A 23,370-nucleotide genomic window follows, 5' to 3' on the forward strand; every position below is an offset into this window, starting at 1 on the left:
CATCACTACACCTGTGCAGGGTGACGTGGCTGCTATGGGTCCCCCCTTACATCAGTCCTGCTGGCAGCACATGCCCAGGCAGGTGAGCCTGATGCATGTAGAGACAGATAGTTGGGGGATTTTCCAAAGGGGCTGTGGAGGGTCCTGGCTGCCCCACACCTCTGATGCTGGAGCCCAGTGTCTGCAAAGCAGCACATGGGTATTGGTCAACATCCTGCAGCAGGACGCAGGATGTTACGAACTACAGCTTCTCCTTCGAGGCGGAGGGTGCTGCTTGCACCTGCCCTGGCTGCTCCCAGCAGGCTCCCGTCTCCTGCACTTGCATGGAGGTAACTGGGAGCTGAGGGAGCACAAGGGAGTCCAGGTTCCCTTGGCATTGGATGATGTGCCCATGCAAGTAAAGTCCCAAGCAGTGCAGTGGGTTTCCTAAACGGAAAGGAAAGATATGAGAGGGTCCCGTGTTGTAGGGGTGCTGCTGGCCCCGCTGGGCTCACCCCGCCCTGAGGGCAGTTCCCTTTTTGCCCGCCCTACTCACTCAATCCTCTCCACCTTGCCCAAGAACCAGAAAATTCCCCTCGCGGAGGCGGGCAGGGCGGTAGACCCACCCTCTCTCCCATTCCACCCAATCACTGCGGCTTTTCCTCCGCGACGGGGCGTGGCTAAGCCCTATAGGCCCCGCCCCTTCGCTGTTCTTCCCCCGCCGCCGCCGCGCAGCGTAGGATCACGCCGGGTATCGTGCTGCGCCCTAGTGCTGCGGGGCCGCCGCCAGTCATGTCTGTGCCCAGAGGTAAGAACGGGGCTGCGGGGAGGGCCGGTGGGGTGCGCAGGGCTGCAGGCTGGGCCTCCGTGTGGTTCTTTGCGGGTGCCGTGCTCCGCGCCTGCAGCCTACGCTGTGTCCTAAGGGGCTCGGCGCCGCGGAGCTGGAAGCGGCAGAGAGCGGTGCCCGGCGTGCAGCATCCCCGTCCCGTGCGTGGCACCCGCGGGAAAGGCAAGGGTGGGTTTAAATCCCCCTCTGCTGCCCGTGGCCGTGTGCGGCGTTTCGGCAGCTCGGCGGTGTCCCGGTGACACTCGTGCGGTGGCTGCTTGCTGCCCCCAGGTGAGCCCTGAGCTGGAGGGTGGGGAGGGGGGGATCTGTCTGGTGCCGGGTGGGGGACGCGCGGGGCGGACTCGCTGGGCGGGACGTGCCCGCTTATCACCGGAATGAAATGCGGGGGGTTTTCCTCGCTGGGGAGCGATGCCCTGGAAAGTCGCGGTCAGGCACCATGTGAGCAATGAACGCACCTCGGCGTGACTGCTTTTTTTTTTTTTTTTTTTTTTTTTCCTCCCCCTCCCCCAAAATGATCCGTGTCTTAAACGGAGGGAATGTGGACCTGAGTTTCCTGTTTGCTGTGTAAGCGGGGGGGGAGGTGAATCAGCAGCGATTTACGGCGCTGCGAGCGGAGCTGCTGACTCACGGCTGCGGGCAGTGCCCGCTGCGGGGCCGCTCAAAAGGCGCTCGGGAGCGCGCCCGGCCCGCACCTCTCCGGGAGCGCGAGTGGATGGAGGGCCGAGGTGAGCGCTGCGGGATGCGCAACGCACCGCGGTTGGGTCGTTTGTTTTCCGGAGCCGCTCCGTCCGTGGGATTATCGCTGCCTTTTGCTTCTGCCTTTGCTATTGGTTGCCCCGCAGACGGTTTGTTGGCTGCTTTCTAGGGGTGCTGGTGGGATGGCTGTGGGTATCTGTAGCCCAGAGCGTGACCTGCTGCCTTTTGGTGCTTTTGGGGTCACGCCGCTTTGCGTTCCGTGCTCGGGTTAAAAGGGTAACGAATGGGGAACGCTGTCCGCGGCTCTCGGGTCGGATCCTTCCGCCCCAAACCTCGCTGCCGTCATTCGGGTGTAGTCACGGGGCCGCCTGCTGCCTCCGGAGTGTTTGGGGCTGCGCGTGGCCGCCCGTGACACGCGTGATAGGAATGGTGCCGGGCGGGAGCAATCCTCGCGCTAAACATAGCTGCTGAGATAAACACCTTGTGGGGATTACGCAGGGCTTAGTGCCAGCATTTCGGCTCTCTTCCTCTTCCCACTGCCCGGATCTGATCCCTCGCGGGGAGAGAGGTGTGTGGGAAAGGGATGTGAGATAACGTGGAATGCCGAGCAGCAGGGCTGGGGTTTGCTCCGCTGTGCCCAGGCTCTCCCAGCTGTCCCACGTCAGCAGCGCAGCCTCGGGTGGTGTTTTAGGAGCTGTGTGGTCCTTTGGAGTCAGTCGGGTTCTCTGCTTTCTGGTCTGATTTTGTGGCTGGGGGGGTGGTGTGGGGTTTTGACCCCGTAGCTTTGCTGTTACTATGCTGATATGGGCAGACTGCTTGCTGGAGGGGCATGGAATGGGATCTGTTCTCTGGGGGAGGTTTTAATCCACCAACCAAAAGTTTGGGGTTTTACCAGCCTGACTCAGTGCTGCTTGTGGGTATGCGTGGGGCTTGGTGCAGTTGGAGGCTGAGCCAGAGGTTCTGGAGTGCAAAAATGGCTTCTTTTTTTTTTTTTTTTTTTTTTTAATGGAAACTGGAAGTTCCTATTCTTTTTCCTATTCTTTCCTTTTTATCTTTAGCTCCAAGGAATGTCCAGTGAAAGGGCACAGCTGCTGGTACTTCTCCCCCAAGGAACATGCCAACAATTGGGCACAGCTGTAGGTGCCACCCCAGCACCTTGCTGGCCTTGTTTGGCAGTGGATCCTGGGCTCTGCTGCCCTGTCCCCAGCAGGGATGGGGGTTTGTGGAGCAGAGGTGGGGGTTTGTTGCCCAGCAGTGCAGGCAGACCCCCTCTCACAGCTCAAATGTGACATCAAGGCTGCATGTCTCTCTGTGTTGTGAGCTGTAGTGTCTTTGTTGCATCCTTATTGCAGGAGCGGATGGATGGACATCACTTTGGGCATTGTTGTAGGGATTGCCCTTGTGTGCTGCTGGTTTAGGGGAATGCTGTGATGGTGAGCATTGTGCTGGCTGCAGGCAGCTGGAGGTCGGAGTGCTGCTTCTAGGAATTGCTGCAGCAGCCCCACAGCTGTGAGATGAGCGGGGCCAGGGCTGTCCAACAAGACACCTGAACTTGGTTTTAAGGGCTGGGGTTGGATTTCTCCAAAGAAGGAATGTGTGACCTTGGGTGCGTGTGATGATGTCCCCACATCCCTGGTCCCTCTGCTCTGTGGTTTTGTGACTCCCCATAGCAGAGCAGCTGGCAGCAGCTGGCTGTCACTGTCACTGCTGGGGGAGAGGAGATGGGGGGGGATCTGTCCCCCATGCGTTGCAGCGAGGTCGCCTCAGCTCTGTCCTGTGCTTCAGCATCTTGGGTGAAATGCTTATATAAAAGTCTATATAAAATACAGATATTCAAAGGACAAATTTTCTTTAAAAACACAACTTGAATGAAAGAGCAAGCAGGATGAGGAGCAGACACAAACTTAGCAGAAATTGTTTGTGGAGTATCCACCCTTCCTGCTCCCCCTACCACCACCACCAAACAAAATCTCCTTTAGGGAAAGAGGAAGCAGAGTGCTCATTGTAGGCCAGGGGCTGCTGACCTGGGCTGTGGTTTGGCACTGCTGTCACCGCCTGTGTCCTATACAGCTGTGTGATGGATGTGCTGCATGTCTCTCTGACCCTAGGTGCAGGATGCTGTCTGTCTCAGAGTGGCTGACATTATTAGGAAATGTAAAGCTTGTTGTTATCACTTCTTGTGCATCCTGAGGGTTCAGGCTTCCAGGAAAGAATACAAACCATCTGCAGCCAGCTTGGGTCCTGCTGCTGTCCCTGCAGCAGCACAGTGAGCAGAGCTGAGCTCAGGCTGTGCCCCTTTGCTGGGCTCCCCCTGCAGAATTTTTCCCCGTTCTTTTTTCCTATTAGAGCTCACTGTTGCAGGCGGACTCATCTTTGTAGGAAAGCTGAGGCCAGCTGTGCCCACAGCTCTGCCTGCTGCTGTGCAGGAGCGAGGGCTCCTGTACAGCCACCAAAAGTGACGTGGCTCCTTCTGCACGAGCCGGATGTGTTCCCCGCAGAGCCTTTTTAAGAAAGTCACTTCTGGAGTTAGAAATCCCCCACTGCCTTGCAGTGCTTGGTTTCCCTCTTGAAATGCTGCCAAGTTGTGCTTCAGCCAAAGAGCAAAGGAAGGGTCTGGTGCTGGAGTGCTGCTAGGGTGAGGCAGCAGCCCCATGCACCCATTCCACTTCTGCTTGTAAAGCCTGTGCAGCTGCGAGGCATGTCTAGTGCACGCATGCTTGTTTGGGAGGCTTTTAAGGCTTCTTTGGTCTCTGCAGCTAAACCTGATCACCCATTGTCGTTGTCACCTTGGTTGCCCTGTGCCACACCCCATGGATTGCTGTCCCCACTGCAACAGTTTGCTGCTTGCAGGTCGTGAGCACAGTGTAGCATGAAGGGTGCAGGTGCACGCAGCAATGTGCACAGAGATAGCTCTGTGCTGTGCTCTCTTTGGCAGCACTCATTTTCCCAAGGGCTGGAAGCAGCAGCATGCTGCCAAAAAAGGAGGCAGCAGAGCATGCTTTGTATTGCAGCTTTGCAGCGTCTCTAAGCCTTCCTGTCCATGTTTTGGGTCAACCCTTATGGCTTTTGGCTTTGAGCAGCCTCAGCTCACTGGGGGGGCAGCTGACACCTGGAGGGCTGTGCACTCCTGCCCCACAGCAGCTTGAAGCAGGGCTGGCTAATTGTGCTGCTGCTTGGCATGGGGATGGTGACTGAAGGAGCTGCTGCTGGAAATTACAAGTGCACTTCCACAGCAATTGGTTATCAGCCTGATGCACACGCTCTGAGTGCTCCGCTCCCCTCCAGCTGCTCTCCTGCCTGTCCCACTTCTGCAGGAGCTCACCTTCAATTTTGGATCACTGCAACATTTCTCATTAGGTGACTGTGGGGTTTCCCAGGAGTTTTACAGGTATTCCCCGTAGTGCATCGCACAGCTTTGACATCGCGCTGTCTCCTCCCAGCTCCATGTTGCATCCTACTCCTTTCCCCAAAGCAAAAGCACTGGTTTCAGGCTCAGCCCTCAGGGGTTAAAAAAAAAAAAAAAAAAAAAAGTGTTTTTTGTTTTGTTTTAATTTTTTCTGTTTTAAACTGGAAGTGGTTCTTGGAAGCACTGAGTGCATCTCAGGCATTGAGTCAGCACCAGGGCTGAGCCGGATGCTCAGCACCAGCCCCTGTGTGGGGTGTAGCCTTCCTGGGTACTCTGCTGGAAAGGACCAGCGCTGCTGCTTCCCACTGGAGCTTTGGGAATGGTGCAGAGAAAAATCAAATCAAATCTGCCAGAATGGGAGCTGTGCCCTTCCTGCTGGTGGGCACTGGGGCTGCCATGGGACAGAGAGGGACATTTTTTGGGAGCGGTGCTCAACTCTGTGATGAGGGAGATAGGAAGAATGGTTGCTGTGAGTTTTGCACGCCTGCTGAGCTCACATTTTGCAGCCCTTACTGATAGGGATTTGATCTCCCCCAGCAGCTGGGGCTGTCGTGGATGGGATGTGGGTGTTTGTCCCTGGGATGGAGAAGCTGTGGGGGGAGGGTGGGAGGTGTTGGGCAGGGATGGAGCAGAGTGCAGTGGTGTGAGCAGTGAGTGCACCCTGCATTGCTTCTTTCTTCCACCTCAACTGTGTGCATGGATGTAATCAGGGGAGAAGTGGGACTAAAAACAGCAGATGAGACCATTGAGTCTGCAAGGCAGAAATGCATCTGCTGCTGCAATGGGGTTCAGGTGCAGTGTGATTTCCTGCCCCCCAGTGATGCTGGTGGTGATGGATGGTGCTCCCAGCACAGCTTCTGCAGGGTGCTGCTCCCAGGAGATGCTCTGCAGCTGCTTTGTGCTGGGGTTTTGCACGGGTTTGGCTGCACCACTCTTAGTGTGCATGCAGTGTGTCCTGTCCTGCCACAGTGTAAATTCAGCTGAGGGCTGCTTCTGAGCTCCCCTAAGATAGACTGGGCTGTGCTGGTGGGTTTCCATGAACTGTTGGGGTCTGTGTACTTTGGGATTTCTTGTGGGATATTGAGTCTCAGGCTCTATTGCTAGTCCAGAGCATCCCCACGGTGTCCCTGGCCCCATCGCACATCCCTGTGTGAGCAGGGAGATGGGTGGGAGAGGGTCTGGCAGCAGGCTGCTGCTTGAGCTCATTGCTGTTGTTAAGGGTGTGCTCTTCCCCTCATTGAAGCCCAGCAGGGAGCGGTGGGTGAGGTTTTGAGCTTTGATTTCCCAGAGCCCGGCAGTGGGGCGGTGGCCGTAGGCACTGACGCCCAGTGGGGTCAGCTCTGAGGAAATGGCATTTCCCAGCCGTTGTTCTGGGGCTGTGTGAATTCACAGAGCGTCTCCATCCTGTGCTGGAAACAGCATTGTGGAGCAGCCGTGGTGCTGAGGGGGGAACGTGGCAGTGTTGTCCCCCTCAGAGACAGGCGCAGTGCCACCCGAGAGCAGCTCTGCATCAGCATCCTCTGTGTGCTGATGATCTCCGCTTGAAACCGTATCCCAGGAGCAGTTCAGCTCCCAGAAAATACCTCCCACGGTCCTCCCGGGATGCGTATGAGCACTATTTAAGCTCAGAGCTGCTCATGACATTGGTATGTGCCTTCACCTCGACCTCTGACTTTTTTTGTGCCCGCTCTAAGCAGTGCTGGTTTTGGAGGGGGAAAAAGGGAGAGCAGCGATGCTGTGCCGTGCTCTGTGCACGTGCATGCAGAGAAGTGGGTGACTTCTCCACCCCTCCCACGCTATCTCCAAGCAAAATCCATGCAGCCGTTTATATTTTGCCAGCAGAGACGCCGTCCCAGTTGTCACCCGGGAATAGCTGCTGGTATTGTCATGGAACAATATTTCCACTATTTGTTGTGGTAATGGTTGTTAGTGGCACAGCAATTAGCACGGCACCTGCAGCACTGAGAAGCCCAGCCTCGTGCTGCCCAGCACCGCTGCTGCGGACACCGAGCGTGGGTGCAAACATTTGCATCCCTCATGACCCACTCTGCATGCAATAATTCTGCACGGGGCCGTGGGATTGCATTGTTTGAGCTCTGTGCTGGGGTGGGTAGGGGCACCATGGGGGTCTTTAGGGAGCGGGATGGAGTGGAGCTCCCTGCAAGAAGGGTGGGCTGGGTTGGGATGCACGGTGCCAGCGCTGCGCTTCAGTGGCTCCCGGAGCTGCTGGACCCCCCCCTTCCTGGTTTCCTGTTGACGTCACCACTATTTCACTGCTGCAGTTTGTACAACTGTTGGAGCTTTCGAGTGTAATCGGAGTGGAGCCACTGCCCTCGGCTCGCAGGGTCCCTGTGCTGCAGGCTGCATCCAGCTGTGCAGCCCTGCTGCAAGCTAAGCGCCCTGAGCCCGCTGCTCTCCCCACCTCCTCACCCCCAGTTCTCCACACTGCCGGGTGTGCGCCGTTTCTGTTCTTCATTTCTGGGAAACCATGGACAAGAAGCAAGGTATGTGTTGCAACCTCCGAAAAGCGTGCTGGGGGCGAACGAAGGGCTGGTCCTGGCCCTCAAAAGGGACGGTGCAACTCCTTGAGCTCAATCTGTGCAGATTTCCATCTTTCCGCTAGCTCGGGGGCGGGGGGGGGGTGAGCTCTGCATTTGCAGCCAAGCATATCTATTTTTGCAGCCAGACATCTATTTTTAAAGCTCTGCAAAACCTGCCTTTTTTGCTTGCGTGGGGCTGAAACACTGCATCTTTGCTGCACAGAGCCAGCAGGGCTCAAGGAAACGCGCAGGGCAGCGCTTGCTCCCAGCAGCCTTGCACGCCTGTTGCAGCAGAGCCAGCACCTTGCTCCCTGCTGCCCAGAAGCTTATTCCCTTAGCACTCTTTGTTTGGGGGAGGTTGCATAATTTTTTTTTCTTATTACGTTCTTTATTATTTTTTTTTTCTTCTGGCTTTCCCTCTGCAGCATTGGGCCCCACCCTTCAGCTCTCCATGGGTCGAGGGGGGGGGGTTGGATATGCTCCAACCCCTTTCCCAGCACCAGCACAGCCATGCAGCAGGGCTGGACCTGGAGCCTGGTGCTGGAGAGGTTTGATTTCAAAGGTCGGCTCGGGCAAACAGCCGTATTGACAGTGCTTTGGGTTGTCCTGCTTGCTTCTCTCCACCCACACGGAGTGGGAAGGAGAAACCTGCTGGGGAGAGGTGCGGAGGAACCAGGCTGGTGTTGTGGTGGTTGAGATGAGGGTTTTGGTGATGAATGAATGCGGTTCCAGGAAATGTCTGCTCTTAGCTGGTGGAGACTGCAGTGCAAGGGGGAAAAAGAAAATGCCAGTTTCTTTTTTTTCTTTAGGAGGAAATGGGGACTTTCTTAGCATAGAGGATGTAGTTACGTGCTCGTGGCATCACGTGGTGACAAGTGTGGCCACAGTGGGGACTTCGGTCAGCTCGTGTTCCCAGTGCAGAGCTGGGAGGGACAGGAATGTGTCCCCAGTCTGCCCCATGCACGTGCTGCTGCTTTCAGGCTGTGGAAATGGCCTCAAGCTGCTGTGAGCAGTGGGTAATGCTCACAGGCTCTGTGCTGCACCTTTTCTTCTGCAGAAACCCTGCAGAACAAGAGCATCCCCTTGCTTACAGGCGATGGAGAGTATTCTCCTCATCCCAGCCGTGGGAGGGAGGTGCTGGGAGCTGGCAGCTGCTGTGGAGCGGAGAGCAGCTGCGTGTGGGGACACTGGGATTGAATTGCAAGGTCGTGCTGTGCCCGTCCCACTGCACAGCGTTCCTCTGGTGGTGGGCATGGAGCTGGGCAGTGGGATGGGGCTGGGGCTGAAGGTATGTGAGTGCTGTGGTGGGTACAGGGAGAGCAGCAAGATGCATCCCTGCTTTGGCTCGCAAGGGTTTGGGTGCAGCATCCCAGAAGGAGAGCAGTGTATTTTATTTTGGTGTGGGCTGATGTGATGTGCTGAGGTGGGTTTTCTAGCCCGTGCTTTGGCAGCTATAGGAAATGCTTTTGGGTGCTGGGTGCAACCACTGGGAAGAGAATGCTGCTGGCCCTGCAAAGTGGTGCTGCAAAGCATAGGGCAGTACTTTGGGGCTGCACAAAGCCCTCCTTACAGCAAAGTGTGAGCTCTGCCTCGTGGGGTGTGACTGATGTACAGACTGATGTGACTATGATCCTCCTGTGTGGTGCAGAGGTTTTGCACAGGGGATCTCCCCATCCTGCACAGAGCCACTCACCCATGCTTGCAGATGCTGTGTGTGTAAGGGTGAGTGCATGGATCCCAACCTTGAGCTCCCTGTGACCCTGATCTGTGGGGCTGATGCTGCAGCCTCTGGCACAGTATGGATGCTTCTCCCCCTGCGTGAGTCACCGCTGTGCTCTGACCCAGCACTGTCAGGGAGCTGCACAGAAGGAGCATTGTGCTCCTGCTGGGGGTTACTATGGCAATTGGGGAGAGGGAGAGCAAACAGATACTGCAAAATAGCAGCCAGGATGGGGGGCATTTCAGAGCTTGGTGTGAAGGGAGGAGGCAGATGGAGGGTGTTCGGTTGGTGCTGCCCAGGGTGTGGGGTGCATCGAGCCAGCAGGACTTGGAGGTGCTTGCTGAGCACAACTTGGGGTGTTTTGGGGGCATCTAGTAGCTCTGCATACACAGGGTGATGCATGCATGTTATTGTCTGCATCTTGGGATGGGATTGCATGCCATGTGGAGTTCTCCCTCCCACTGGCTGCAGAGGAAGCTGCAGCCCCATGTCCCAGCTCTCTGCCCTGCCCTGGCTGCAGGAAGGGAAGGCACTGCTGAGGCAGAGGGCAGCGTCTTGCATTTGGCTGCACTTTTGTGTTTGCACAGCCAGGTATTTTGCAGTGCAGGACTATTTATAGCTCCCTGTCCCATCCCAGCTGGGTATGGAATTGGGAGCAGCCTCATGGAGCAGGTGCTGAGATGCACAAAGGACTTGCAGGGCTCTGGAGCTGGTGCTGCAAACCACAGCAACCCCATATCCCTGTGGGTCAGCACAGCAGAGCTCCAGCTCCTTCCTGTTTCAGTGCAAGGTCTCAACCTGTGCACACTGATCCTAGTGTTGTGACTAGCAGCTCCTGCCCTGTGGTTCCCCTTGGTGTCACATGGAGTGTTCCCTTTCAGGGTCAGAGTTGCCAGTTGCTGTATTTGAGGCTTGTTGGCCGTTGTCCTGATGGCATGGAGCAGGGCTGGCTGCTTCCCTGCCTCCTGCAGCATACTCACAGGATCTGTCTCTTCCTTGCCCAGCTGGGAGTGTGATGAGAAATGGGTCAGTGCTTCCCAAAATGGGATCTGCTGGGAGTGCATTGAGGTGCTGTCATGGCCCTGGGCACAGCCAGTGGCATGGGGACATCTGGTGGCTGTGCAGCCCAGGACAGGGTTGGGTGCCAGCTACCCCATGGCGTGTTCCTCTGCTCCTGTCTGGCACCATAAGGGATGTATGTTTTGTATTGAGTTCTGTGGAGTGTGAGTACTGACCTGATGTCTCCCTGCTCTCTTCCAGATTCCAAGGGATCCCTGGAGCCACACAAACCGGGTGAGTGCCTAGCAGACAGAGCACTTTCACCCCCTCTCCTAAATGCCAGCAAATCCCCCCCCAAAAGAGGAACACTTAATGGCCATGGGGGGTGAAGACTGCTGTGGGGGTGACTGGAAGCAGAGTGTGAGAGTTGCACACCCTGTGCACACCCTGCAGCCCTGGGCCTGGTGGCTGCAGTTGTGGGGGTGTCGAAAGGAAGGAAAGTTTTAAAAATGCCCTTTGCTTATGTGTGCATCTTCTCTTGCAGTGAAGGGCAAGAAGAAGCTGAGGATAACATGTCCTCCCATCAAGCAGCCCCCTGTCAACACCACGTGAGTGCCTGCTCCTGCAGCCAGTTCTAGGAGCTGCAGTGAGCTGTCTCAGGCCATGTGGCCATAGAAGTGTTACCACACACATCAGCTGGTTGGGGTTTTTCAACTGGAGCTCTGGTTTCTCAGTGATGAGAAGGAATTGCGCTTGTGCACACGCATAGATTCTGTGTGCCTCTGGGAGCTGTCTGCTGGGCTAGGACCTGCAGCAGGAGCAGGGGTGAAGGTGCTGGGTGCAGCAGAGTAGCCCCTGCCCTCAGCTGGTGGCATCCTCTGCCCTGTGCCTTGGCCTATGTGAACCCATGTTGGTGCAAGGAGGATGTGGAAGCCTTGTTGTTCCCCCCTGCTGTGCTTGGGGCTGGTGCCTGCCTGCATTTCAGGCACTGGGATTTCTCTGTGCCCTGTTTTCTGCTGCTCGGTACATTGTTATGCTGTGTTTGGGGGGGCAGAACCAGGGTGGCACTGCTAGGTTTGACAAAAAGCAGATGGCTGAAATTCCTCCTCTGTGATGTATCTCCACCACCAAGCTCTGCTCTGTCCAGAGAACCACAAAGCTCTGAGGGAGCAGCGAATCCCTCACTGGGGGCTCATCCCTGAATCCCCAGGCTGGGCAGGTTGCCTGGAGCCAGGAGCTCCCTGTTAACAGCCCACAGCCTGGTGTATAGGCAGAGCCCTGCATGCAGAGCTGTCTCCCTCTGTGTCTGAGTTTCTCTGGAGCAGATGTCAGCTGCAGTTTGCAGGGTGCTTGCATGCCCAGAGCATTCCTGTTCACACTGGTTCTAGGCCCCTACCGTTCCTTTTCTCTGCACTTTTCAAGGCACATTGCAAATATTTGCACAGTGCCAATGCTTTTGCTGCAAGCCTGAGCACTTCCTTGAAGGTGCTGCAGTGCTCTGATGGGAATGAAGATGAGGAGCAGACTGCCCAGTTCCCAGCTGATAGTGTCAGAGGAGTTGAACACAGGAGCAGGGCAGAAGGATGAAAAGGACAGTGTGTGCTTTAAATCCCATACTGACAACAAGGGGGAATGGGAAGCCGTGAGGAGGGGAAAAAAATCCATAAAGGAAGACTTTTGCCTACATGGTGTTGTGCAAAGTGTGACGCTGCTGGCTGCTCCGCATGCCAGGCTGCCTGGAACAGGCTGTCAAGTGTACACAAATGACTCAGTGCAGAGGAATTACCTGTTGTTTCCTAGGCGTGTTTGGGGCGACGTGGCTGTTGCTCTTACAACACCTGCCTGTCAAAACACGACAGCTGCTCCTCTCCCCGCATGGGGACGGTTTCATAGCTTTGATGCAGCCTCACCTCGCTGCTCCCTGGGCTCCTGCTGGCTCTGTGGGTGGTGGTGGCTCGATGAAAGCCTTTGGGAGTGTTTGGAGGGGGCTGGTGTGCACCCATAACAACGCACTGTAGGAAGCAGTGGCTGAAAGCACCTGGGGGCACATGAAACCTGGCACTGGAGAAGGGGGTTTTGAGGTTGTGCTTCTTTCTGATCCCCTCTCTCCTTGCAGGCCGCCAAGGAACTTGGACTCCAGAACCTTCATCACCATTGGAGACAAAGTATGTGTTGATGTTCTTGGTTCCAATTCTGCTTGCCTCCTGTATGGGAGTAGCATGGATCAGGCTGCCATGACAACTTGTCAGATTGGATCTTTGTGATCCCAAGCATCCTTTAAGCTCCAGTATGTCCTCCTGGTGCAGCCTCATGGGATGCATCTTTGGAGAGGGATAAGGTGTCCTCAAGCAGAGGACCTTTCCCCTGTTGGCTGTGGGTTTGTGAAAGTATTGAGATCAGGGAAATAGGCACGTGTGGGTTGAGGCTTTGCCCTTAGTGGGATCCTGCTTGCTTGGCAGCCTTCTCACTTTTACCCAGTCCGGCTGTGCCCTGCTGTCCCAGCCCACGTCCCCTTTGTCCCTGTTGCTGCTGGCATCCCACCAGAAGCTGGGCTCAGAGTTCCTCTCCAAATCCTTTCCAAGCTGCCTGATGAAAAACGCTGCTAGAAATAGCTGCTGCCTCCTTTTTATTTCATTCTCTTGTTACAGGCTCTCCTGGGGTTGCAAACAACCTAAAAACATGGGGTGTTGGGTCAGTCCCATCCTTGGTGCAAGGTTTTAGGTTTTGAGGGGAGAGAAGCAGCCTGGGCTGGGTGCAGGGAGCAGCCCTGCTGCTGGTGTTGTGTTTTAGCTGTTGTCGTGTGTATTAGTGGCTTGGGGAGAGACTGTGCACAGAGTGCAATGGGAGAGCTGCAGCTCTGCAGGCTGTGCCCTTCCTGCAGTGCAGTTCTGAGGGGTTCTGCATCTGTGCTCTGCCTGCCCTGAGATGTGCAGCTCAGGTTTGCTCTGGGTGCTTCAGAACAACACAACATGGGATGGAGGAGTGGTGGGTGCAAAGGCAGCTTTGGGTTGTGAGATGAAGGGTGACTGTGGGTCCATCTGATCCATGCAGAGTAGAGGGTAACGGATGCAGTGTGGGGTTCGGTTCTGTTGGTTCTTCATCTCTGCAGCTGGGCAGGGCCATGCTGGTTCCCAGAGTGTGCTGGGAACTGCCAGTGTCTGGGGAAGCCTGCAGGTAAATGCCGGAAACAAAAACACAATGCCCTGGAACAGTCATAGAACATATGTCCTGAAAAGCACCACTGGGTCCTTCCTGGAGGCTCCTGCAGGAGCTGTAAACCTGCGCTGTGCCTCTGCCCAGGGCAGCGAGGTGGGGGCTGCATGAGTCCCATGGTCCCATTGGATCCACTTCCCTGTGCCATGCAGCATAGCTTCCTGCTGAGCTCAGCCCCAGACCTCCCTGAGCTTCCCACCATTCCCATCTGGCCCAAATTAGTGGGGCTGGTGGTTAGCATGGCCACCAGCCTCGTAGCCCTGACTCCCAGCACGCTGCTGCCCTTCTGCTCTGGGTGCAACACTGCTTCCAATGCTGTGCAGTGCTTTTCCCACCCTTTGCTGCTGCTGGGTCAGTTTGGCATCCCGGTGTTATTTTTGTTCCCTGGGACCGGAGGGAAGCTGCAGGCTGGATGAAGTCCTGCCTGGTTGAAAGGAGGTCTGTAACTTATTAAGAGCGATGAATGCAGCCTCCAAAAATAGCCCATGTCTCACTCCAGCAGTGTATGCCCTGCCCAGCAGAGCAGACAATTACAGGGCAACGTGTGCTGGGGGGAACTTGTCTGTGGGATGTGCAGAAACTCACTGGCAGAGAGGCACTGAGCTTTGGGCTTCTTCCAGTGACATTGTGCCCTTTGGCAAATCCCAATCTCTAGCTTAAAAGGGGTATTCAGTGAGCCCCAGGGGAGCCAAAAGTACATCCATCTGCTCTAAGCATGGTGGGCTGCTGGAATCCTGTAGGTGCTGGGGTTTAGGCATGCTCTGTGTGGCTGAAGTGCAAGCAGTGAACTTTGCCTTTACAGTAAGTGTGCTCCTGTCTGATTTTTTTTTTTTTTTTTAATAATTTTTATATATATATATATTTGTCACTTTTCTCCTTACAGAACTTTGAGGTGGAAGCTGATGACCTGGTGACTATTTCAGAGCTGGGCCGGGGGGCCTATGGAGTGGTGGAGAAAGTGAGGCATGCTCAGAGTGGCACCATCATGGCTGTGAAGGTGAGGATGGCTTCTTCCTGGTGGGGCAGAGGGGCTGTGGGGCAGAATGGGGACAGAAATGGGGGGCTTGTTGATTTGGTACCCTCCTGTGTCCCCATACAGCCCAAAGTTGCACTTAGGTGGTGTCATCCATTATGGTGTTGTTTGTAAGAGGTCATCTGGGCATCTCTGAGGTCTGTGCTCGCTACAGAACTCCACCTACATCAAAACCTTTTTTTTTCCTCAATATTTCTCAGAGGATTCGTGCCACAGTGAACACTCAGGAGCAGAAGAGACTGTTGATGGACTTGGATATCTCCATGAGGACAGTTGACTGCTTCTACACTGTCACTTTCTACGGAGCCCTATTCCGAGAGGTGAGAGGCTACTGTTACACAGCTCCTTGGGTCTGTGTGTGTCCTCTGAATGCACAAAACTGTCTCAAACTACCTCTGTTTCCTACTGCTGAAGTGGGCTGGTTGAGGTGGTACAAAGCCCAGCTGTTGCAGGAGGCAGCAGGTCCCTTTCCATGCTGCAGCAGCAGGTGCCCAAGCATGTTGGCGGTGGGCTGGGCTGGATTTCACGCAGGATGGTCTTGGATGTGGCTGTTGGGAGTGCTATGAGTGGTACCCCAACATCAGTGCCCACTGTTATCAGGTGCAATGCTGGTATGTGGTCAGCAGTGGCTGCACCATGGGGATGTTGGATTGCCCTGGGTGGAAGCATGGTGCCCCTGTCTGCCCCCACTGTGTCCTTTGGCTCCTGGGGGGGGTTGGAGAATTTCCTATAGCTACTTTCTCTCCACCTGCAGGGTGATGTGTGGATCTGCATGGAGCTCATGGACACTTCCTTGGATAAATTCTACAAGAAAGTACTGGAGAAGAAAAAAACCATCCCTGAAGATATTCTGGGGAAAATGGCCGTGTCTGTGAGTACTTGTGCCACCCCACCCCCCCTCGAGCTCTGTGCACTCCTCATGCTCTGTGGGTTTGCTGAGTGCTGAGCTACGTGTGGCTAATGGTGCTCTCCTGCTCTGTTTGTCTGCAGATTGTACGAGCTCTGGAGCATCTGCACAGTAAACTGTCCGTAATCCACAGAGGTGGGTGCTCAGTGGGATTCATGTAGTGTGCTGCAATGCCAGCCTTGCGATGGGTTATGGGAAGGCTCCTTCCAAGGAGATGTGTGATGTGTGCCTCTGGAACACCTGCAGTTGGGGTCTGGTGGCACTTGGGGCCGTGGTGGACACGCTTAGATGCCCCAGGCCTGTTTCAGTGGTGTATCCTTCATGCATCTGCTTATTTGATGTTCTCTTTCTCCTTTCTACATGAGGGGCTGGATATAATGACTGAATTCTTTGCTGTCTATATTTCTGTAGGCATCTCTGTCTCTCTCTGAGTACTGAGATGCATTGCAGGCAGCACTTAGGGATGAAATCACATACCCTTCTTGGCTGGGTAGTTCTGGCAAGGGGAGAGATGAAAAAGACCTTGCAAATCACTGATGGGCATCATAACAGCCAGGTCCTGCTCTTCATCTTAACACAGTTTGTCATGTACTTGTGCACAGGTCATGATGGGCCTGAGACGAGCAGTCCTGAGAGCTTGGTTGAGTTTTCAAGGCTGTGTTTGGTCCATAAATTGCTCCTGAGGAACTGCATGTTCTGTGTGAAGCTTAGTGTTTTATTTCAACTGCATAAGGGCCAGAGTAGGGGGGGGGTTGCTCCTGTTTTTTCCACCACCATCGCTCCCGTTCCCTGTCACCAGGGAGTTCCTTATGCTATCCCGGGCCCCATGATACCTCTACAAAGGCCCCATCTGTTCTCACATGTTCTTTGTTGTAGATGTGAAACCTTCCAACGTGCTCATCAACAAGGAGGGACACGTGAAAATGTGTGACTTTGGGATCAGTGGCTACTTGGTGGACTCGGTGGCGAAGACAATGGATGCTGGCTGCAAACCATACATGGCTGTAAGTGTGCTTATGTGCAATCCATCCAGCCCTCGCCTTGAGAAGGCTGCTGCTGCTTAGAAACTGGTCTTGGCTCACCTCTGTGCTGAGGTTGAAAGTGTGTTCTGGGTTTCCTGACTCAGCAGTGCCCTACAAGGATGGGATTCCCCTCCCCGTAAGCCCTGCTGTTTAATAGACTCATAGAATCATTAAGATCACGAATGCCAACCCATCCCACCATGACACCGAACTGTGTCCCTCAGTTCCTCATCTCCATGGCTCTGGAATACCTCCAGGGATGGGGACTCCACCACTGCCCTATTTGTGTCCATGTTGCAGCAGACTCTTCCTGTGCCCCCTTTCTTTCACAAAAGGGTGAAAGCCTGGCTGATGCTGGTTGTGGTGGGTGGAATCATAGAATCGTTAAGGCTGGAAAAGATCACTAAAATCATCTAATCCAACCATCAACCCACCCTATTGGGTTGGAAAGCTGCTCTTGACTAGAAAATGCTGAGGCTTTCCTTAGTAGGATCATTTCATCCTCATTCCATGGCACTGGTGTGGGGGAGCTCCTGCTCCTGGGACAGGCACCCTCCTGCAGGGATGATATAGGGGAGGGGAGTGCTTGTGGAGGCGATGTGGAGTGGGACATGGCACTCGCTGGTGCTTGCAGATGTAACCTCAAACCCTGCCTTTGTGAGGATGTGAGCTAGGGGAATCTACCCAACCTGGGTTTTGGAGCCAGAGATCGGCTGTGTGTGGTTTGCACTGTGAAAACGAGACAGAACTGTAACATCTTCCGTTTTGCTTTTGCAGCCAGAAAGAATAAATCCTGAGCTGAACCAGAAGGGCTACAATGTGAAGTCGGATGTCTGGAGTCTGGGGATCACAATGGTAATGCAGAGGGTGGGTGCCAGCACTGTGATGCTGGAAGTGGGCTGGGGTCTGTGCTGGGGGCTCCAACTTTGAGGTGGTGTGTGTGGTTAGCAGCAGCCTTGCCTGAGGGGCAGCTCACAGCAGCTAACAGGAAGGGGAAATGCTTTCAGTTCCAAAATTGCAGCTGCTCAGGATGGTTCCTCTGCCTCCTGCAAGAAATGGATCTGTCAGAAAGCAGCTGAAGTCTTCTGGCATGGGAGGACAAAGGAAATCACAGCTGCTGGCTCAAGGGGAATGCTGCCTGGGAACAGTTCTGCTTTCCAGGAGACTACATCTCTTGCTTAGACTATTCCCCTAAAGTTTTCCTGCACCTTTTTAGCTGTTTAGACTTTTTAGAAAGTTTAGACCTTCGTTTTGGACACAGTCTCCTTGCATCTGTATGTGCTGCACAGATCTCTGACAAATACTCCCTCTTGGTATCTCCGTGCTGTGCAGAGCAGAGCTGTGCTTGCTGCAAAAGCAATCAGCTCCAGCTCTGATCTGAGGTGCAGGAAGCTGTGGGATGGGAAATTGTGGCAATGACGAAACCTGAGCTCTTCCAGCACTGGATGGGAGAGGGGATTTTACTGAAAGCCTGCCAGCCTGCAGCTGGATGGAGCCCCAACCTCATTCCCTCTAGTATCTTCCTCCTGGGCTGGCTTCCTATTTTGTTTACTAATTTCTGGAGGGGTTTGATTGAAGACTAGCCCTACTTTGGGCTACTGAGCTGCAGGGCTGATCCTAGCTTTATTCATTTCTCACTTCCCATCCCTTGGCCTGAGATGCCCAAGAGCTGTGATGGACTTTTTCCTGCTGGAATGGATGATGGAGCAGGGTTAGCTGCAGCAGTTTGATAAACATCATCTTAAGTTATATTCTAAACTTGCTTTCACTTGGGCTCATGGATCTCTTTGTGCCTAGATCATACAGCCTGCGGTCCAGAGGGCAGGTTATGTTGAGAAGAGCACTCCAGAAGCCAGTGCAGAAGTAGCACCTATGCTGCTTTGATTATCTTTTTAAATAACCCTGTTTTACATATACTTGTCTGCTTCCTGTAAATGCATTAATTTGCTGAGCAGGCCTCAAAAGGAAATATTTTTTGCCTCTAGGTCTTTGTATTTAAAAAAAAAAAAAAGGGGGGGAGAAGGGGGGAAGTAGTATGACCCAAATTGAAAATGGTTTGTTAGGAGGGAGGCTTTTCATCTTGAACCTGCACTTGTGCAGCCTCTGATGTGGGGCAGCCCTGGTGTCTCACAGTGTCCTTGTCCCCAGATCGAGTTGGCCATCCTCCGCTTCCCCTACGAGTCGTGGGGCACCCCGTTCCAGCAGCTCAAGCAGGTGGTGGAGGAACCCTCACCCCAGCTGCCTGCTGAGCGCTTCTCCAAGGAGTTTGTGGACTTCACAGCACAGTGGTGAGTGTGGCAGAGGCTGGGCTGAGCAAAGTGTGGGGCTGGGGTTGGCTTTGGAGCCTGTTTATCTCCTCCTTGTACTGAGCTGGTGTATCTGCTGCAGTGGGAATGGGTTTTGTTGCCCAAAGGGGTTTTGTTCTCAGTGTGACTCATCCAGGCTGCTTGGAAGGCAGAGGTTTCTCTTCCCGTTTTACCATTGGCGCTGCTCAAGTGTTGGTGGTTTCTGGCAGTGTGGTGATGGAACAGCCCTCTGGCAGCATCTGGGTGCCTCTGGGTCAACCTGGTTTGTGGTTTTGTGGGTTCAAGGAGCTGTTCCCCTCAAGTTCTCTCTGCTTCTGGCCTGTTTGGAGGTGCCACGAAGCCCTGGGATGGTTGGTGGGAAGCCACCTCCTCTCCTTCCCAGCAGAGCTGCTTGCTTCTGGGTTTGGCAATATCCCAAATCTGTCCCTGTGGTTCCCTTCTTGGGTGCTTCAGGGCCAAGTGGTTCAGCTCAGAGGGAGAGGAGTGGGTGCTGCCTGCCCAAAGTGAGGTGTGATTGGGGAAGGAGAAGGGGAGGTCCCTTCTGATAGACCACAAATAGGGGAAAAAAAAGTAAGAAAAGATCCTATAGCATTTTTTCTTTTTTCTTTTTTTTTTTTTCCCCCCTTCAGTTTAAGGAAGAACCCCGCTGAGCGAATGAACTATTTAGAACTTATGGTAAGTTTGGAGCCATCTCTGCTGGCCTTCATCTGGTACATGAAATATGTTGGAATAAAAGGTCCTGGACAAATAGTACAGCAGGACGCAGGGGTGATTTCCAGGCATATGGTGGGATGGGCGTAGTGTGTCTAAGGTACAACGGTGTATTGAGTTTTGTGGGTGTTAAGGGGATTCAGTGATCAGGGTCAAGCTTTCTAGATGTTTTCTCCTTCTGTCCCACCTGCTCTTGGAGAGTTTAGGTCAACCAGCTGCACTACCACCATTTGGGGTGGATTTTAACCTGGAAACACCAAACCCAAAAGTGTTCAGCTTTAAGCTGATTTAGTGGAGGGTTGTTAGGGTAGTATGGTTAGATCATGGTTGGACTCGATGATCTTTGAGGTCTTTTCCAACCTGAGTGATTGTATGATTCTTTGACATCCATGGGAGTCTGCAGGGGATGCTGCTGCTCACTTGGCCAGTGCTGTGACACCCCTGGGGCTGCTTTTGGACTGCTCCCTGCTGGGCCGTGACTGATGCCTTGCTTCTTGTTGACAGGAGCACCCCTTCTTCACCCTACATGACACCAAAGAGACTGACATGGCCTCCTTCGTGACAGAGATCCTCGGGGATGACTCTTAACTGGAGCCCCACTGTTCCGTGCAGTCCCCGCAGCGGAGCAGATGCGGACTTGAATTCGTGATGGTTTGCACAAATTGTGTTCCTCAGCCCACGGACAGCTCTGGGCACAGCCCCATCGCAGCCTCTTTTCTCTTTGCCTGAAATCTTCAAGGAAGAGCCTTGGAAGCCAACACCTTCACCCCTTCAAATGCTGGGGGCACGGGGTGGGGATGGTGCCCAACCTTGGCACGGTCTGTGGGGAACTTCTGCCTTTCTTCCCCTTTGCTGCCTGGGGCTGGCAAAGAGAAAATGCTGCTGTGCTTCTTCCCCCTCCTTATCTGTCCCCAGCCCCTCCCCCAGCATTTCACCTGGTTCTCTGCCTCATGTTCCTGAGCAGCACTTCAGGAGGCTGCAGGGCTCCATGGATACACCGCTGTCCCCGCACAAAGCCATCTTGATGACAGCTGGGTGACCCTTCAACACAGCCCCAGGCCTGACACCCCCTTCACTGCGTGATCTACTGCTCCCCTGCAGAGGAATAAAAGCGTATTTCCCCCCAGTTCACCCCACCACGAGCAGCAGCCCTCCCTCTTTTGCTTCCTTCATGGACCTTCTCCTCTGTGCTCACCCTGGGGCTGCATGACACTGGAAGAGGTGGGGATGGCTGAGCATCTACCACCACTCCTCATCCTGCAGGAGGATGCTGCCCCAGCTCTCCATCCTCTTCCCCCTTTGGGGCTCATGTAAGACCTCACACTGTGACCCCATCACTGCCTCCAGCTGTGGCCACAGCCGCCATCTCAGCCCCAACGCCTGACAGCCCAGTGCAGGGGCTGCTGCCAGTTGTACATTTTGTGTCTATATATAATGGACTTTGTAACATGTTTCTGGGTTTTACTGCACTTGCTATAAATTAAAGCCCTTCTGTGTGGGTGGGAGGAGGGAGGAGCGCTTCCTTCTCCCCTAAAGCATCTGCTGTGAGCCCCGCTGTGTTCCATCCACGTGTGGGACTGCAGACTGAAGGCACCGCTGTGGGTTTTTTATTTTTAATAGATTGAGTTTTCAGAGGGATTTTTTTCCTTTTCTAATATATTTGTGTGTGTGTGCGTGCTATATATATTATATATTTTTAAATCAGTGATGATGGTGTGAATGTCTATGTGAGCAGCAGTTCTGCTGCCCTGACCAGCAGTTTTCTGGCTAGATTTGGGGTAGTGGCTGAGGTTTTAGAAGACAGGCTGCCCTGAGATTATTTCTTTTTTTTAAGAAGAAATGCATCTATTTTTTAATCAAATCTTAAAAAACAAAAACAAAAAAAACCAACATACTTCTCCTGAGCTTCCTGCCCTGGAGATGTGGATGTGAGGGTGCATTCCTGTTATTCAGGGTCCTCCCTGTGCTGAAGCACAGCGTTCAGCTGACCCCATCGGCCTGCACCTTTGTTATGGAGCCAGACTGGGCTGTGCCTGGGGGCATGGTACAGCTCCCAGGAGAGCTTAGGGTAGCACAGGGTGACTTTCCCCTCTGTCTCACCCCATCTGCTCAGTGCATGAGCCCGTAGGAAACAGCACAGATGGACACAGCACAGTAAGCAAACCCTGCCCTGCTTCGGTCTGACCCTTAACCCCTATTCCACCTCCTTGTGCACGATGATGTGGCTGATGCTCTCCACATCCTCCCTTCAGTCCCACTCCTCAAAACATCCCGTGCTCCCTGAAATTGCACATCACCAGCCTGGTAGGACAGCTTGGCAGCTGAGGTGCTCACTTGTATGCTTTTCCATAGTTGGTCACTTTGGATTCCTTTCGATTTGCTGTTAAGCTTTTGTTTTTCCTCTTTCTCCTTGCTTTTCTTCTCCTGGAGAAAGTCCTGACTTAGCTCAGAGAGCACCTTCCCTTTCTCATACTAGGTGATACAATGGTGAGGGGGGGTTGGGACCCACGGATGGGGCTTTGCTGCTCAGTTGGGTCCTGTCTGCCCTGTGTGCTGAAGTGGGTCCTGCTGCTTGTGCCCTCCTGCCATGCACAGGGATGATAGATCTGGTGCCCACCAGCTTGGGTGGGAGAGAATATTAGGAAAAGTTTCTTCTCTGAGAGAACGGTGGTGTGTTGGAACTGCTGCCCAGGGAGTGGTGGGGTCACCATCCCTGGAGGTGTTCCAGAAGCACGGAGATGTGGCACTGAGGGATGTGGTTTGGTGTCATGGTGGGGTTGGTTTGTGAATCTGAGAGGTCTTCTCCAACCTGAATGACTCTGTGGTTCTGATGCAGCCCAGAGTCCCTCCAGCCCTGTACTGAGCACAGTCTGTACCCACGAACCCCTCCTTGTTTTCAATAAAATTCACCCCGAAGCACCCGTGTGCCCTCTTCGTGTGATGGAGCATCCTCGTCGTGTCAGGTCCTCTCACGACACTCAGGTGTTTTATACTGCTTGCAGTACTGGGGGTAACCCCAGACTGCGGGCTGAAAGACCCCGCGGAGCATCACCCCGGGCCGGGACTCTGCGGGGCTCAGCGTGTCGGGCTCTCCCCCCGCTATCGGGGTGCTGCCGGCGGTGCGCGGTGCTCCCCGTGTGGGGCAGCGGCTCTGGGGCTGTGCTGCAGCCCAGGGTTGGGGGCACCGTCCCAGGGCCGCCGCGAGGGGGAGGCAGCGGGCAACGCCGGGGGTCTGCGGGGCCGCGGCTCCTTCAGCCTCAGCTGTGGGATGATGAGAAGCGGGGGGGCTCCATCCCATCCCATTCCCATTTTTTCCCCTATGAGCCCTACCTCGATAGGAGCGGGGGGACACGGGTGGGGTGCGCAGGGGGCTGGGAAGCCCCCTGGTGTTGGCCCGGCGCGGGGTAGGAGGGGAGGGGGGGGGGAGGGGGGAGCGGCTCAGCGCTGAGCTTGCGGGCTCTTCGTTTCAATTAGCAGCTTAATGGCTGCATCGAGACCCATTAAACATGTAGCAGTGCCTCCGAGGAGAGAACTTCAGCAGAAGCGGAAAATTCATCACACTGAGTTTCCCAATTAGGAGAAAAGTTTTTTGTTTTTTTCATTCCCCCCCCCCCCCCCCCCCCCCCCAATTGGCTCAAATATAAGCATAAAGAGGTTATTTCTGCCGGCAGTTTACCTGCAGGCACATGGTAGGGTGCAAGCAGGCAGTGCCCAAAGCAGGACAACCCCTCAATGCAGACAGCACAACTCATCACACCTCAGCCAACCCAGGAGAGCAGACGTGGCACCAGGGGGTGGCATCCAGCCCTGCCCTGTGCTCAGCTGGCTGTGATGGGTGCCCAGTCTCCCCATCAGCCCTCACTGGTCATACTGGGAGCTGGAGCTGGTGGTGCTCCTGGAGAGCAGATCGCAGGGAGTTCTCTGGGTTATTTATTTTGCTTGGTTTTTCTTTCTTTCATTCTTTTCTGAAGGTGGCTGGGGCTGTATGTAG

The 23,370-nt window shown here is 54.4% G+C and overlaps 1 protein-coding gene across 3 annotated transcripts; it reads left to right on the plus strand.

The window, feature by feature from the left end:
* The first annotated feature begins 679 nt into the window (after positions 1–679).
* On the plus strand, positions 680–22,290 carry MAP2K3 (mitogen-activated protein kinase kinase 3). 3 transcript variants are annotated; one of them, XM_048961992.1, is made up of 13 exons: positions 680–787; positions 10,449–10,481; positions 10,732–10,795; positions 12,304–12,352; positions 14,284–14,397; positions 14,634–14,753; positions 15,188–15,304; positions 15,424–15,475; positions 16,217–16,344; positions 17,140–17,217; positions 18,511–18,650; positions 19,298–19,343; positions 19,884–22,290. In XM_048961992.1, exons 1-13 carry the CDS (start codon positions 772–774, stop codon positions 19,965–19,967), a joined length of 1,041 nt encoding a protein of 346 aa, XP_048817949.1. In that variant the 5' UTR covers positions 680–771; the 3' UTR covers positions 19,968–22,290. The 3 variants fall into 3 exon arrangements, with proteins under 3 accessions (XP_048817949.1, XP_048817950.1, XP_048817948.1); XM_048961993.1 differs by lacking the exon at positions 680–787 and adding an exon at positions 1,407–1,551; XM_048961991.1 differs by lacking the exon at positions 680–787 and adding an exon at positions 7,190–7,432.
* Positions 22,291–23,370: the final 1,080 nt, after the last annotated feature.

This window comes from Lagopus muta, chromosome 15 (genome assembly GCF_023343835.1).
Source record: "Lagopus muta isolate bLagMut1 chromosome 15, bLagMut1 primary, whole genome shotgun sequence".
In the NCBI taxonomy this organism is placed as follows: Eukaryota; Metazoa; Chordata; class Aves; order Galliformes; family Phasianidae; genus Lagopus; species Lagopus muta.